This window comes from Plectropomus leopardus, chromosome 3, assembly GCF_008729295.1.
Source record: "Plectropomus leopardus isolate mb chromosome 3, YSFRI_Pleo_2.0, whole genome shotgun sequence".
Lineage (NCBI taxonomy): Eukaryota > Metazoa > Chordata > Actinopteri > Perciformes > Serranidae > Plectropomus > Plectropomus leopardus.
Window position 1 is genome coordinate 4,287,040 of NC_056465.1, and position 16,040 is coordinate 4,303,079.

At 37.8% G+C, this 16,040-nt stretch overlaps 1 protein-coding gene across 1 annotated transcript in view; it reads left to right on the forward strand.

Annotated features, from left to right (window-relative positions):
* niban1a (niban apoptosis regulator 1a) overlaps positions 1-16,040 on the forward strand; it is a 54,760-nt gene that overhangs the window by 23,830 nt on the left and 14,890 nt on the right. The window contains exons 2-6 of the mRNA XM_042513191.1: positions 3,538-3,668; positions 5,120-5,248; positions 5,350-5,464; positions 11,568-11,738; positions 14,416-14,531. Of these exons, the coding sequence (XP_042369125.1) occupies positions 3,538-3,668; positions 5,120-5,248; positions 5,350-5,464; positions 11,568-11,738; positions 14,416-14,531 (662 nt within the window). The remainder of the gene's footprint in view (positions 1-3,537; positions 3,669-5,119; positions 5,249-5,349; positions 5,465-11,567; positions 11,739-14,415; positions 14,532-16,040) is intronic.

Genomic DNA, 16,040 nt, shown 5'->3' on the forward strand with positions numbered 1-16,040 from the left:
CCAAACACACAGCAAACACATTCATCTAAATGTGTGACGACATGTTCGGTATGGGGAGCAGAGATCCATTTATTTTTCCTTTTAATTGAAAAGGTGTAAAGTCTTAAAAACACCTTAATTTCAAGGCCCTAAATATACAAATGAACAAATTTTACACAAGTTGTGATGTTAATAAAGTTGGGAGTTCATATTCAGGCTCTGAAATATTTTCAAGTTTCAATTAGGACACATTAAGGAATAATTAGTCAGAATTAGGGTTATCCTCATAAATTATTAATAAACTAATGGATTACACTGTATTCATGTTTTTTTAATGTGTTTCCTGAATTAGTTTAGGACTTTTTAAGTAGTTTATGACTCTTACAGTAAATGCAATATAATATTACAGCTACCTCAAATATGGGCCTTAGGAAGATCTTAATTTAAAGGCTCAGATTCAAATGTTTGCCCTAACTTTGGGGTTATTTATTGGACTACAGAGTGCAGAGTGCCCCAGGGATGATGTTTTTCTGTAGGCGGACACTGAAGTCGGCGTTGCTCTGGTTCTCTCGCCAAAAAGCCTGTGGGATTTTTCTATTGGATTTTGGATTATTGTACAGAGGAAGCTCTGTGGGAAAAATAAAACTATATGATAACTATACGTTTTATTCAGTAATAATCTTCACAAATGGACACCACTTTTAGGATTTTTGAAGAGTAAATGCATTCGGCAGAAGGGAAAAGCTAGTTAGGCTGTAAACTAACCGCATGATTTAATGTCGCCACCAAAACAATCCTGTAAAACCATGTAACTGATGATGTGCTTTAGTCACATGTATACACTCATTAGCAACTGGCCTTTTTTAAGACACAAAAAGATCAAAGTTGGTTGGGTAAAAAATAGATACATCATAGTATTGCAAAATTTTTATGTGGCAATTATTATTTTATTACAGGGATGCCAAGTATCAAATGTTTTTAATCATACAAAATATTAATATCACAAATATTTTTTTTTTCTTTTGGTAGCCTGCTAGAATAATAAAATCAATTGTTTTTTCAATCCAAAAGATACATATTACTGCCAAAAAAATAACAAGTGAGTTGAACGGACTGAAAACTTTATTTTATTATATAAAACGGATGTTGACGAAGTTTTATCCTTTGAGACATAATTTAAAAACCCAATGACTTTGAGACAAGGGAACTGGAAGTGATAAAATGCGAACTCATTTCTGGGTTTTGTGACTCATTACTGCAGCACTCTAAAATATGTCTAAGATTGGCTCTTCCATGGATGTATTATAGGGATCTTCATGGTTCAAGAGGTTTTTAAGGGGTGAAAATTTTGGCCTCAATCAAAAGATAAAGGTCCCATTGTAAGTATTAATTTATCTATTATTCATCTTTTTATTTAAAATTAAAGATATCTAACTATATAAAAGTTCATTATTATCCCCAGTAAACTTCCAATTAATACTTTAATGCAATATTATTTTTCAATAAAATAGTGGAATTTTAAGGTAAAAATAATTATCAACATTAGACTTGATTCATGTTTCTCTGCCCTGTAACTGAGCCACATGTATTTTCATTTTTTGACTCTGTTTTTTGAATTCATCTGTAACCCAGACATACAGCTTCTGTTTCCATAGTGACATGAGCTGGTTGTTGTGGCGCCGTGCCACGCTGTAAAACATCCCAGCGGGATAATGACAGAGCACATCGACCTCCGACATGAAATGACTGTACAGTGAGCGAGACGATAAACAGCAGCCACATGCTCGGGCATGTTGATCCATTAAGTGGAGGATGTGTCACTGGGAATTACCTCTAATAGTTTGTGGATATTGAGCATTTAAGGCTGCGTAAATACTCGTTTAATGTTTTTTTTCTCTCTCTCGGTGATGTGGTTTGCAGCCGTGCAGAGAGGAGACAGAAATGTGGAACTTAACTCAGTGACTTTGACAGAGCTTTATTCTTTGTTTTGTTTTTCCTAAGAAACTGAATCCCTGCGCGTCAGGAACCTGGCCTGCTTTAAGCAGAATCAGAGTGAAATCAGAGTTTTCTCTTTTCTCTCAGTAGTCATGTGGATGTTCTGCCAGCGAATCATAGGTTGACAGACCACAGGAGGGACTAGAAGGGTGGGGGCAACGTGAAAGGGATCTGGTTGTAAGAATGGCCTCAGATACTTGGACAAAAACATGGAGTCAGATTGGATATTTGTAATGTGGATAGAAGTTACTGACACGGTCCAGAGAGACACTAAGAGCGGCCTCAGTGACCTGATTACATTAAGATGCAGAGATCACCTCGGTACAGTATGATTTCATCGGGTGTTTGTCATCCAGGCTGGAGGAAGATTTGGCACGTCTCAGCACTGAGGAAGAGATGGAAAATCAGTGTATGGATGAGCTCAGGTTTTTGTTTTTAGAGTTTTTTGGCAAATGCAGCACTGTACAGACATCCAAAAAGTTTTAAGCAGTTTTGTCAAATTCAGTTCTAACTTCTTGTGGTTTGTTTTTAGTTTTTGTAGTTGAGCATGATTCTCGTTATGCAATTGAATCTTAAAGAAATACTTCAACATTCTGGGAAATACTCTCTGAGAGTGAGATGTTCACATGGATGTTAATCTTGAGTCTGCTGGAGTCAAACTAGGTCACCATAAAGACTTTAAAGCAGGGGGAGACACTAATTAACTGTTTTGTCTGCAAGGTCAAATGCACGGCTGCAATTTATTGAGAAATAATGAATTATTAACCATTTACAGTGGTCTATAACACGTTAGATCAAGAATTCTTAGTTTTGTGATATTAACAGTCCAAAACAAAACACATTCATATTATAACAACATAAAATGGAGAGAAGTAGCAAATCCTCCCATTGGAGAGGCTAAAACCAGAGAATGTTCAAGGATTTAAAGCAGTGGTTCCCAAATCCCTCTCTCTAAAAGCAGTATTACTTTTTATCTTTTCAGCTATTTATATTCTATTTCCCCATATTTTAACTTCTGCACTGTTTTGTTTCATGCGTTTGATCGCATTTTTACTTATGCCCACTAGACACATTTTGCTGCAGTAAAAATGACGAAGTGAGAATGTCATCGCCTTGCTGGTGTGTATTGTTACCAAATGACTCAAAGATCCACAGTTTTACCACTGGTCATGTGTGACACCACTTTTGATAAATACTGACTTAAACACTGAATCAGTGATCAGAATAGTTGATTGATTTCCTTGGTGCATGTAACTTGTTCAGGTGCAATACAGATTGCACCATGAATGGTCTTCGTAGGATCTGGTCTCAGGGAAGCACAAATGTGTTTGAGTATCTTTCAAACTGGACTTCCTGGTTTGTATTTCATTCTCTACCTGTAACAACATGCCCACACCGGAGCTTATTGTTGGGCTGAAACCTGATCAGGAGTCCAACTTCAGTACTTGGGCTCAGCAATCAACACCCATCCTTGAGCATAACCAGTGCTTTTAAAGTTTATTGTTCATCTAATTTCCCAATAAAACCAGCCAGTGATCATTCTCTTTCTCTGTGTTCCTGCAGGCCAGGCCGCGGCTGAGCTGAAGGAGTTCAGTCTGTACTACAGGAAGCAGTTCTCTGTGGCTCATTTCTCTCAGGTAGAAGATGATCTGGAGCAGCACAAAGAGAAGATCACACAGCTGCTCAAACAGAGGGTACATGTCTGAATGCTTCAACTGGTTCCAGTCATCTCAATCAGCATTCACTCTTTAAAAATAATTCTGATGAATCAGAGGTTTGGTTACAGGTTGACAGAAAAACTGCACCATGAAGCACAAATGCAGGTGTGACTAACATCTGTGACTTTATCCAGCTGTGTGACACAGAGAGGAGTCAGACTAAATTACAAAGACACATTTAGGAGCATGTGGTAGTATTTAGAGAGAAACCAACAGCAGGATGAGATCCAAGAAGGACTTCACTCAAAACTCACTAACACAAGGACTAATAGAAATCAAGCCACCAGAAATGATGAACAAAAGTAAAAGTAAACAAACATGATAAGCTCACTCTTTATGCCAGTTATCCAAACCAGCCTCGCCTATTTATAGAGAAGTCAGTTGTCTCAAAAACTAACGAGAGTGCTGACCTCTGCCAAGACCAAATGTCCTGTCTTCCAAACTTAATGAAAGTAATACAGAAACATTTTCTTTATCCACCTTATGATTCGGCTTGGGGGGTATGTAATATTTCATACCTCCATACCTTCCTGAAATTTCACCAGGGTATACGGTGTATGACTGTCTAAGTGTGCAGCGCTAAGTCCTCCCTTGATGGCGCGTGCACTTGCTTTCAGCTTTTCAGACTTATAAATACACAAAAGACACCCACCAAATGTTAAGGAAAGTTATATTTTCACACTAACACCTATCTCCCTTATTAAACAGAGAAATAACAGCTGCACACCATTTCAATTCAACTTTCTCTCAGTCAGGGAAGACTGACGAGGCTACTTTTTTTTTATCATCAAAGGACACTCACTGTAGCCTGCTCTTTTTTGTTCTGAAAATGTTGCAGTGCAGCCCCATTTTGGGGATGATAAACGAGGTGCAGACTCCACTATATCATTGGTGAGAAAGGTAATATAGATACAAAACATCACTAAACTATAATTACAAAAATAAAATGATGTTTTCAGCCTTAAGCATCAGCTGGAGACTAAGAAAAAAATAGTTAAATCCACTTGGCTGACTGCTGGCAGCTGTTAAGGTGGAATATAATCCTTACTTGGAGAAAAACAACCTGTTGGACTGTCGCAGCTTCGTTTGGTGTGCTTGGGCAGAATAAACCCCCACTCTTGCCTGGGTTTGTGCCTTGACAAGGAGTCAAGGCACAAACCCGTTATTTAAAAATATCCCATAGAGAGAGACTCTCACAGCAGCCGTTGGCCCCGTGACAACAACCCCGCCCACATGTAAAAGTACTGTGTGCTGTGGAAACACTACACAGATCTAGGGTCTAGGTACCTCTACGTTGGTGTTACTTTTGCTTCCAAATTTACTATAATGAAAGCTTTTGATGGAAATGTGGCTTTAGAGACCAGGAACAAATTCTTGCCACATTTTTAGCTCGTCTGTTCATGTTATGTGTTCTGTGTTTTGATCAGGAGGCTCCTCAGGAGGCCGAGGTGCTGTACGAAGAGGGCGTCCTTTACTTTGATGAGACCAGGAAATGGAAGGACAGGTACGTGGTGGTGAGAGCCAACTACTGCCTGGAGTGCCACGACAGTCTGGAGGTGAGGGTGACAGTCTAATGCAGACTGGTGACATTGATCACATCCACACTCCCATAAAAAAGAAAAAATCATTTCTGTTGGGTTTTTTTTTCTTCCATCAGACTTTTGTTAAAGGAATCCCTCCACGCCAGAAGCTGCTGCCTACAGGGGGCACTGTTCTCACCACAGAGGAGAAATACATGGCCATGGTGGACAAGTGCTTCCCTGATGACACCAGTGAGTAAAAGACGTAAAGTGTTAGTTTGGGATTTTTGATGTGGGGCTGTATGAGATACTATAGTCAGTGTATTTCAAACAGTATCTGGCAGTTGGCCTGCTCCCTGTTTAAAGAAACCGTCTTCAAAGCTCAGCATTACACTGCTGTATTAAAGGGTTGATCTCAAAATGTATTTCAGCCATTTTAAAAAAAGGCCTACCCAAAAAAGATCAGTATTAGTCTAATAGGGATGGGGATCCAAACCCACCTCTATTGAGGACCCGGTTCGGCTTTTTTCAAAACCCGAAAATCAATAATGTTTGACCTTATAAATACTGCTGTTGAGTCCCATGGGTCCTATAATGTAACATTACATCTCAAGTCCAGTTACATCATTTAAATCCACTCACTGGTCCCCTAGCATTGATTATACATCAAATCAAACCTAAATGCAGTGCCTTTGACTGTCAAAAACTACTCCTTCAACTTTGTGAGCTGTTGCTGCTGCTGCCAAACAGTCTTCATCATCGTCAGTTCACAACAGCAGTGGTAAGAATCCAAACTTTGAAGCAAGTCCCATCAGTTAAAAATAGTAATACAATGTTCAAATCTGAGTTTAAATCGGCAGGATAAGAGCTGCTTAGCTAAATAAAAGAGGTTCCATAAGATGTATTGTGATGTGTTCAAGGTCGGCTCAGTAAAATTACTGTTAGGAAAAGGTCAATAAAACATCATCATGATGTGTTCAAATGTAACATCAAGAAAAAGAAAATTTAGTTTTTGGCGAGAAAGTTAAATATTACAGTTGTTTGGTTGAGAAATTTGTTTTCTCAGCAATATAAAAGAAAAAGTGACTTTTAAGCAATAAAAACAAACCCAGTTTTGTTAAACACATATTGCCGCCTCGCCTTTCTACCACATAATAAAAAAGTATCAATAATGGTATCGATAAAGACTTGGATTATTAAGGACTCTTGATACTGGCATAAATATAAAAAAAATTGATGATCCCCATCCCCACAGTCTAAGTGGATGCTGTTTTGAGAGTATTTTCACTATTTTACCCGCTATCACACAGCCCTTTCCTTTGGCACTACACTTTTCAACAGTATAACTTCCATACTTCTAGTTCATTGCATCTCAGAGGGAATACTTTATTTTCTACATTTATTTGACACAATATATGATGTGATACAGTACTATACAGCTATTGTTTCTGAGGCAATGGAAATAACATATTGGGATTCAAATTTAAGAGCTGTTCCCCTTTAGTTTTCACTAACAGAAATTGTCTCTCAATTTGCCATCTACCCAACAGTTGTTTGTTGCTGTAGGGACCATTACAGTGCTACTAATGTGTCTGCAGGCTTTAGAGTCCTACTCCTGATCATCTGTCCAAAAGGTTTTATCTGCTTTTTTAGGGCATAACATGTCTCTGCGGGTATTTGACCACGGCCCAGTTGTCAGGATCATTTCAGCCTCAGGTGTTTGAAAACAGACGTATACCTGTGCTCACAGTAAACATTAACCTCTGCAGAGGATGAGCTTCCTACGTAATGGGAACATTTGGCTGTTTGCACACAAACATGCTCTTTCCCTGTCTGCTTTATCCACCTGGTCGTTAGAGATTACAAAAAAGAAAGGAAGCCGCCGCATGTTCATAACTCTGATGCAGATTAACCTTCAGAAAAGGATACTCTGTTACACTGAGCAGAATTCAAATGTGTCATCACTTAGATATCATCCTGAAATATTTCTTTACTACTCCATAAAATATGCATGTTCGAAGTTTTTCAAAGAATCAAATTCCAAATTTAGATGTACGATTTCACAGCTGCAGTTTACTTTCTTATTAATCATCACCATCTATCAGAAAAACTTCAAACATATTTTCACGCCGTCACTTTCCATTCAAGTAGTTCTTTGCACACATAGAATACAAAGCAGCTCATAAAGTGGCACTCGCTGTTATCTCTATATATTTGATTAGATTGTGTTGTTTCAGCCTTGCATCTTAATCTGAGAGAAAAGAAACCTAAAGTGTTTCCTACTGTGATCTTCAACAACAAACTCCCACCCACGGGTGCTCAACAAAGCTAAAAGCAGCTCAGGTGGGAGTTTGGGGAGCCAAAGAGGACTGAAGGAATTTAATAGGAACATTTAAGACAAAAGCGCGAAGCACGACTTAATCATTATGATTGATTAAGCCCCACAAAAAATATCTGTTAATTCTGAAATTTAAAAACATGAATTTATGAAGCACTTCATGTAGTTTAACTGTAATTTATTTTAATTCTGTGGACACTTAACAGTGTTTTCCACCACCATGAAACAGCATTGATATATCATGTAATCCAGTTTAAATCATTTTTTCCTTTAAAAACGTGATTTTTCTAAGTTAGAAATAAGTGAGCAATGAGCCTTAAAAAATATATATGTTTTCAGGTCCACCCTTCAAACTGGCAGACATCGAGTGTTTAATAACATGAGTTTTCTGGTGGAATACGTCTTAAATCGTACCCATCAGTGTGCTGAGTGCCCAGCTGCAGAACTGGTTTCCTGTGTAAATGCAGGCAGGTTTGAACTGGCTCTGTTCCAGTCTGTTTCCAAAGGATTGATTGTTTAGTTCCAGTCATGTGAGGCAGACAGGATCAGACCACGAATACTGCCTCCTTCAGACCAAAGGGCTCACCTTTATTAACCTTTGTCAACATACCTGATCTGCCCTGCTTTCACTTACCTGATGTCAAACCAGACTAAGGGCAGCAGGTCAGATATACCAGTCAACTCAGTGGATAATTAATAAATTCGCTTATTTGTCCTCCTGTTGTGTTAGAAAGGGTTTTTTGACCTGTGTTTGAATTCATTATCAAATCAAAGCAAAGCAATGCTTGTTTTGGGTAATTTCTTTGTCGTTTGTAGTATTTAATTGGAAAAAAAATCAAATCAAGTTTGATGTGAAAAAATTGGAGATTTTATTTTTAGGTTGTATCGCCCAGCCTTACTAAGTAACTTATGACCAAACCATAACCAAAATTTTACTCTACAGCAGGGGTCTTCAACATTTTTCAGGCCGAGGACCCCTTACCTCAAAGAGAGATAGAGCAGGGACTCCCTACTACATATATTGTATGAAACTGAGTTGTGCTTAAAGCTTCTGGGAACCCAAATCAAAAACTTTCTTAATATATAATTTAGGGTCTAATTAATTCAATTCAATTCAATTTTATTTATAAAGCCCATTATCACAAAACACAGTTTGCCTCAGAGGGCTTTACAGCATACGACATCCCTCTGCCCTTAGACCCTCAAATCATCTAAGGAAAAACTCCCCCAAAAAACCCTATAACGGGGGGAAAAAATGGTAGAAACCTCAGGAAGAGCAACTGAAGAGGGATCCCTCTTCCAGGTCGGACAGACTTGCAGTAGATGTCGTAAATTAATAACAGTAATGACAAAGAGGAAAGAGAAACAGAGAGAGAAAGAGAGAGGGAGAGAGGGGTAGAGAAGCACAGAAATAATGGTAACAATAGTATGTCATATAACAATAGTGATAGATGTAAAATTACTAAATGCACTCTATGATATTATGGGATGTTTCGTGCAAATATTGTAGGTGTTGATAAGAGTCCCCAGCACAGCCATCAGCACGATCCAGGCACAGCCAAGATTGCAGCCAGGATCCAGGAAGACTATGAAACAAGGGAGCACGAATGCTCCGGAGAGGCAAATGGGTTAGTGTAATGCATTAAACAGACAAGAGTGTTTGCAGATGGAGGGAGCAAGAGACAGAAAAGGAGCTAAGGGTACTGATCAGTTTCATCTGGCTTCATCGATAATAGGGTTATCCTAATAAATTATTGATAAACTAATGGAGTGCAATATACTAATGCTCTTAAATGTGTTTTCAGAACTGGTTAAGGAGTTTGTAGTTAATGACAGACACAGTAAATGCAATATAATAAAACTACTACCTCTTTTATGGACCTCAGAAAGATTTCAATATAAAGGCTCAAATTTGACTGTTCACCCCAAGTTTGGGGTTATTTATTGGATTATGAAGTGCTCTAGGAATGATGTTTTTCTGTAGGCCAACACAGGAGTCAGCATCACCCTGGTTCCCTCATCAAGATGTGATTTTACCATTGGATTTTCGATTACTGTAGAAAATAAGCTCTGTGGTAATCAAATGTTTATGATATGTTCAGCAAGATGATCTTTGAAAATGAATACCATTGTTTATGATTTTTGTAGGATAAATGCAATAGACAGAGGTAAAAAGTTCATATTAAGCTGTAAACAAATTGCACTACGGTCGCATAACTAACATCGCCACCACAACAGGACCATGAAGCCATGTTACGTGCTCTGTAGTCCCATTTAGCCACTTGTTAGTAACCACCTTTTTTAAGACACATTCAGCTTCAAAGTTAATGAGTGGGGCGCTTACTAATGTATTTTATGTCGTAGAGCAAAGTGTGAAAATCTGTTCAGCTTGCGAAACCACAGACCTTATTTCAGACCAAAATAAACATTCAAAAAATTGAATTGACTTTGAGATGATGGAACTGGGAGTGCTAGAATGACAACTTTTACCAGATGTTAGGGCACTCTGTTGATGTGTGCTGTGAATTAACAGAATTTGTCTTTGCCAATAATATGTCGATTCATGTTTATATATATTTTCAAACACATTTCACTTTTTGAAAAAAATAAAATAAATGATAATAATAATTATAATAATGACATTATCAAGAGGTAGGCTAATTTGGCGGGTCCCCTGCAGTAACTGTGAGCATATGCTATGTGTCATGGACCCCATGTTGAAGACCCAGATTGTACAGCTTATAATTACTTTTTCATTTCATATACCTTAGACCACATTTTCTTCATGAAGTGCAGCTCATTTTTGGTGAACAGAACAGGTAAATTTAATAAAAGGCAATGAGAGGGGACTGATAAACAAAACAACTCCCAAAATACCTTGGGTTTTTTTTTTTTAAAGCACAGGGATAGTTCAGGCACAGCATCATCTAATTCATTCACTGTCACACTGCTTGCTTTCTCAACCACATTCATCTTCTCCTTATGTGTTGAAGCTTTTGCTGTCATTGACTTTACTAACGTTTAATGCTCATGTATGTGTTTATTGAGTCTCAAAGGGCACAGCTTCAAATCTAACCATATAACCGTTATTAAATGTCTTTGATGCAAGTGTCTGACTGGAATATAGCAGAGAGACTGCAGTCTGACCTGAGGGCCTCTTATTCAGCTTGGAAACATTTTGTATAAATGCTCAGGAGTCATTCGTGCATCTCCTTCCTCTCAGATAGTCTGTTACAGACAGAAGTTCACAGCCGCTGGAGCTTTTCTGAACACTGATGTGTAATAAAGTGTTAATGCTTAAATGTGCTGAAGACAGAATTTTAGAGCAGAAGTTAGATAACACACACTCCCTGACTGTAAGCTACTGTAGGCCCATGTTTAACTCAGTAACCAGTATTTAGACTACTTACTGGCCAGTTTGTACCATACAGGGCTGGAAGAAGCACCGGGACTACTGCATATGACAGTGTACTCTGTTGCATAGACTCAAAACTTTACTTAAATAAATGTACAGAAGTATAAGAATTAAACTAAGCTTAAACTACCAAAAGTAAAGTACTCATAATGCAGAATGTTCGATTTCAGAATAGTATATATATATTATGATACTGGATTAGAATTATTGTTGCACTAATGTGGTCATCACTTTAACTCTTTCATGTCCTCACTAAGAAAAAAAGTAATGGGATTTTTTTTTCATTACATTGTTTTAATTTTTCGGGGCTGTATTAACAAAAATATTTTTTACTTTAAACAGACCCTATAGTTTTTTAAATATAGGCCTCTACTGAACGGTTGAGATGGCCTTTCGTGGTAATGGTAAAACAGAAAGAAAAAATCTGAATTGCATACCATGTCCCATTCTAATGCTTATAATATATTAGTATACCAACAAATATCTCTTTTTTTCACCATGGAATTAGTAGTATTACCAGTATGATAGGTGATATTGTTCACTCTGACTGAAACCCTCAAACTGACCAACCAAACATGAAGCTGGTTTCTTCTTGCTTTCAGAAACAGATGTAAAGGAGGACTTTGCTCCTCCTCTGTCGGGGATGCCGGGACAGTTCCCCGTCTACCTGCGTCTGCCCTACAGGAGAGACTCCTACTTCTGCTTCAGACAGCAGGCCAAACAAGCTGCCTTCCTCTCCATCCTGTCAGACTGCATCCGACACCAGAACCAAGGTGAGACACTGCGGAAAAAAAACAGTAGATCCAATAGATGCCCTCTGATACAATACAACCATGGCAGCTGTCTTCTTCTGGGGTATTATTTGACATTTTTTAGAAACTGGTGACAGTGATACATCAGAGTTTTAGTTCTTTGCTTTTTTTTATAGCTTTATGAATTCCAAACTTGTTTTTCTACAAAATCATTTTTTCATTTTACCAAAAGAAGCCAAAGGTCTCAAATTGACTAAATTAAATCTGCAGAAAATTTGCTTAAATGATATCTATACGACATTCAGAGCATTAATATAGTAGCAAACAACTATTTGCTGTGTAAAAATATAGTGGAGTAATGGCATCCTGAGCAGAGAATGAACTCACGCTCCCTCTATCTGTGATGTAATCTGAGCTTCTCTTGTTTGTGTGTGTTTGTGTGTATGCCACTATTAGTTGATCAGTACCTCTCTGCCCTGCACTGATACTGTGGTTGGTGCTGATACTTGTATAGCAGCAGTGTGGTAGCATAGCTCCCACCCTTTAGTCCCTCCTCGGCCACCTCCATGTTGAGAGCAAAGTGCAAACAATCTCAATCAGACACTGAATCATAGATTCACTCTAAATGATGAATGCAGCTCCTTTAACCCTTAGGGACTTTTTTGATCATTTTGGCTGTGTTCATGCATATGGCATACATTTTGACAAGAGCTCCTACAATAAGTCTAAAATACACTGTGTAAACAGAATTGTTACATTCATACTGTTAAGTGCAAAAAATGCACCACTGAAACCCATTCAAACTGCAATCAAAGCATAAAAACATGCGTTGTATTATTTCTGGGTGGAATTTGTAATTTTTACTATTTTCCACCTGATTATATCATCTTTTACCATATTTGTTAAAAACACAAGCTATTTCTACTAGGTGCACTGTCACAGTCAATGTTGCTGCAAATTGTTGACATAAACCAGACTTTAATAACCAAAAAAGCATGTATGAATATTTGAAATTAATTCATGTTTTGAGTTTTTTCATCTAAAAACATCATGACAAAATCCTGACATGTAAAGAGTTAAAATTCTGAAAATTATTCTAAAAATGAATACTTGATATTTATGTTGGTTTTGTGTTTTGAGTGTGAGTGTTTGACACTGCACAAAAATGCTAATGTATAAAAAGTCAATGTTGCTGCTAATCATTCACATAATCTAGGCTGTGATAACCAAAAAATATTTACGTCACACAGAGGATCTACACTGAAACCTCTTGGTTTTAAACAATATCTTCATAACAGAGTAATATAGAGCCGATTAGTCAGTTTTGTGTAATTTTTTAAACAGAAATGCCAAACTGGTCCCTGCTTTTCAAATGTGGAGATTTGAGCAGTTAAGACATTTAAAGACATTTCGGATGGACTTCACTATATGACATTTTGTAGACTAAATTATTAATTAGTTAAATAAAAAAGAAGAGGCCGATTAATAAAACATTAAACAATTTTTAGCATGGTATAATATTGTCCTACCTATAGTGTCATATTGATTAAAAATGACTTACATTAATAACTCAATAGGTGGTCACTGACTACCTGTGTTAGAATCTGTAAAAATGTATCACGTTGTAGCAGCAGCAATAACCGCATTGTATCATCATCTTCATCACTTCACTAAGTTAATGAACTGAAACTGTTCAGAGCTGAGTGTTTGAGAGACAGACTTTGGGTTATATAGTATCACTTGAACCCATTTCGACAGTTACCAAGGCAACAGACTCACCACACCAGCTCCGAGGATCAGAGACGAATCCTTTTCTATAATCACGTTGAAGCAGAACATCCCTGCTCTGTGCAGCCGAGCGAGCTAATGAAGCTTTATTTAATTCACAGCGCAGTTTAAAGGGACAGGTCACCCCAAAATGAAAAACACCTTTTTTTTTTTCCTCTTACCTGTGGTGCTATTTATCAGTCTAATTTGTTCTGATGTGAGTTGCCGAGTGTTGGAAAACGAGTGAGTGGAAAAACGCAACAGCTATGTGTCTTTTTTTAGAAATCATGACCTCAAGATAATCTGCATACCTTGATGTGAGCAGTTTCATGTAGGAATTATTTTATTCTGCAGAACTATATCCACCAGTCATATCACTGCTCTGAAGGAAGCGTGGATCCAGCTCACCCCAAGAGGACGCCATTAATGTTTACATCTTGTGCTGTCATTAGCACGAGCCTCTCTTCTATGAGTAGATGCTTCCCTCTGCACAGTGATACGGTTGGTGGGGTGTAGTTCGGTAGAAAGGAAATAGTTCCTACATGAAACTGCTCACATCAATGTCTGTGGATTACCGTGAGTAACAGGATCCAGATTTCTGTAAAGACACATTGCTGTTGAGTTTTTAAATGTATATTTTTGGCACTTTAAGCACCACAAGCCTAGTGATATCTAGTTCCATTATTTTGGAGAGAAGGCAGACGTCTCTACAACCGATATCTCCAACACTCAGCAACTCACACCAAAACTATCGAGACTGATAAATAGCTCTACAGGTAAGAGGAAAAATATGTGTTTTTGATTTTTTGTGTGTGTTGCTGCTTTAAAATAATGAGAAGACACCAGAGACGTATGTCCCTTTATTTAGTTTTTAACCTACCTGTGTGCATGCATATATTTTTAATCTCTCCATGTCTTCCCTCTCTGTCAGACTTCCTGAAGAAGAAGACGTGTGAGGTGCAGGCCTTCCTCAAAGCCATTCAGCTCTACAGACAGGACAAAGACAAATACGAGGCCTGGGACATGCTGATAGGAAGTGATGCCAGGGTACGTCCAATGTTTGTGTGTGTGTGTGTGTTGTTGTTTTTTTAAGATAGTTTTTTGACACATGTAGCAGAGGGCAGAGTTTGGAATCAAACCTGCAGCCACTGCAGCAAGGACACAGCCTTTGTATATGGGGCGCCTGCTCTGTGTGTGTTTTTAGATCCTTAGCAGATGTCACTGTAACAATCCTGTGGTCTACAAAAAAAGCAAAAACTGTATCAACAAATGAAAGCTGAACTACATACAGCACATAACACAGTTGGGTATTGCCCTCACAGTATTTGCTTTCTTTCAAAGACTGAGATGAGAGGACTAATAATAATCTAATATCTGTGTGTTAAAGAGTAGAGACGTGATGTTGACGATGAGGATGGTGATCATCATCATCAGTTCAGCCTTAATGAGCTGCTCCGTAGATAAATGTGCTTAACATCAGTGTCATGAATTTTTCAGTCGTCTGCAGGATCGAGTTTGACTGTTTGACAGACAGTTCATGTTTCATCAGTTAGTGAAATGAGATCTAAAGTAAAGTTGAAGGGAGATGAAACAGAGAGAGAAAACTCCTTATCAGCATTTCCCTCTTTATCTTTTATTTAACAGAAAGCCTTTGTGTAGCTAAGATGTTATCAGATGTTTGGTTTTGATGTAATTGTGTGGGATTATAATGATTAAGGAATAGTTCAACATTTTGTAAATCATGCTAATTTTCTCTCTTTCCAGATAAGATCAAAATATTATTATATTGTGAAATAATAATCATGTAAAGTACAAAGTTAGGATGTGGTTAGCCTAGCTTAGCATAAATACTGGCAACAGGTGGAAGCAGCTAGCCTGGCTCTGTCCAAAGCTCAATAATAAACCGACAAACAGCTACAGATCACTGATTAATGTGTTGTATCTCATTTGTTTAACTACACAAATAGAAATGTAAAAGTAAAAAAAAAAAACAGATTGTTGTTTTAGGGAGAGTTACCTGTTAGAACTATGTCTTGTTGAACAACAGTGTATGTATCCACTCTGTGCAGTGTCCTCGGGCCACAGTGCAGGATGCCAGACACAGTTTGTGATCACAGAATTCTGTTTACATATGGCCTTATTATCCTCACTGTCCTTTCTGTCTTTGTTTGTACACACATTTTTATTAATCGTTAACATTTTAATGCATCTGTTTGGTGATATCCAGCAAAGTTCTTTCTATTTAATTTTAATGCATTCATGCCGGCAATAGCTTTGGCAAGAGGCATTCTGTTTTTGGGTCGTCCGTCCATCCATCTATCCATCCATCCGTCCATCTCATTTTCTTGAATGAGGTATCTCAAGAACTTTTTAATTTCTTTAAATTTGGCACAAATGTTCACTTGGACTCAACAATGACCTGAAAAAAATTTCGGTGGCAATAGGTCAAAAGGCAAGGTCAATGTGACCTTATCTGTCTTATCCTTGTGAACACAATATCTCAAAAACACCTTGAGAGAATTTTCTCAAAGTTGGCACAACCGTTGACTTGGAAAC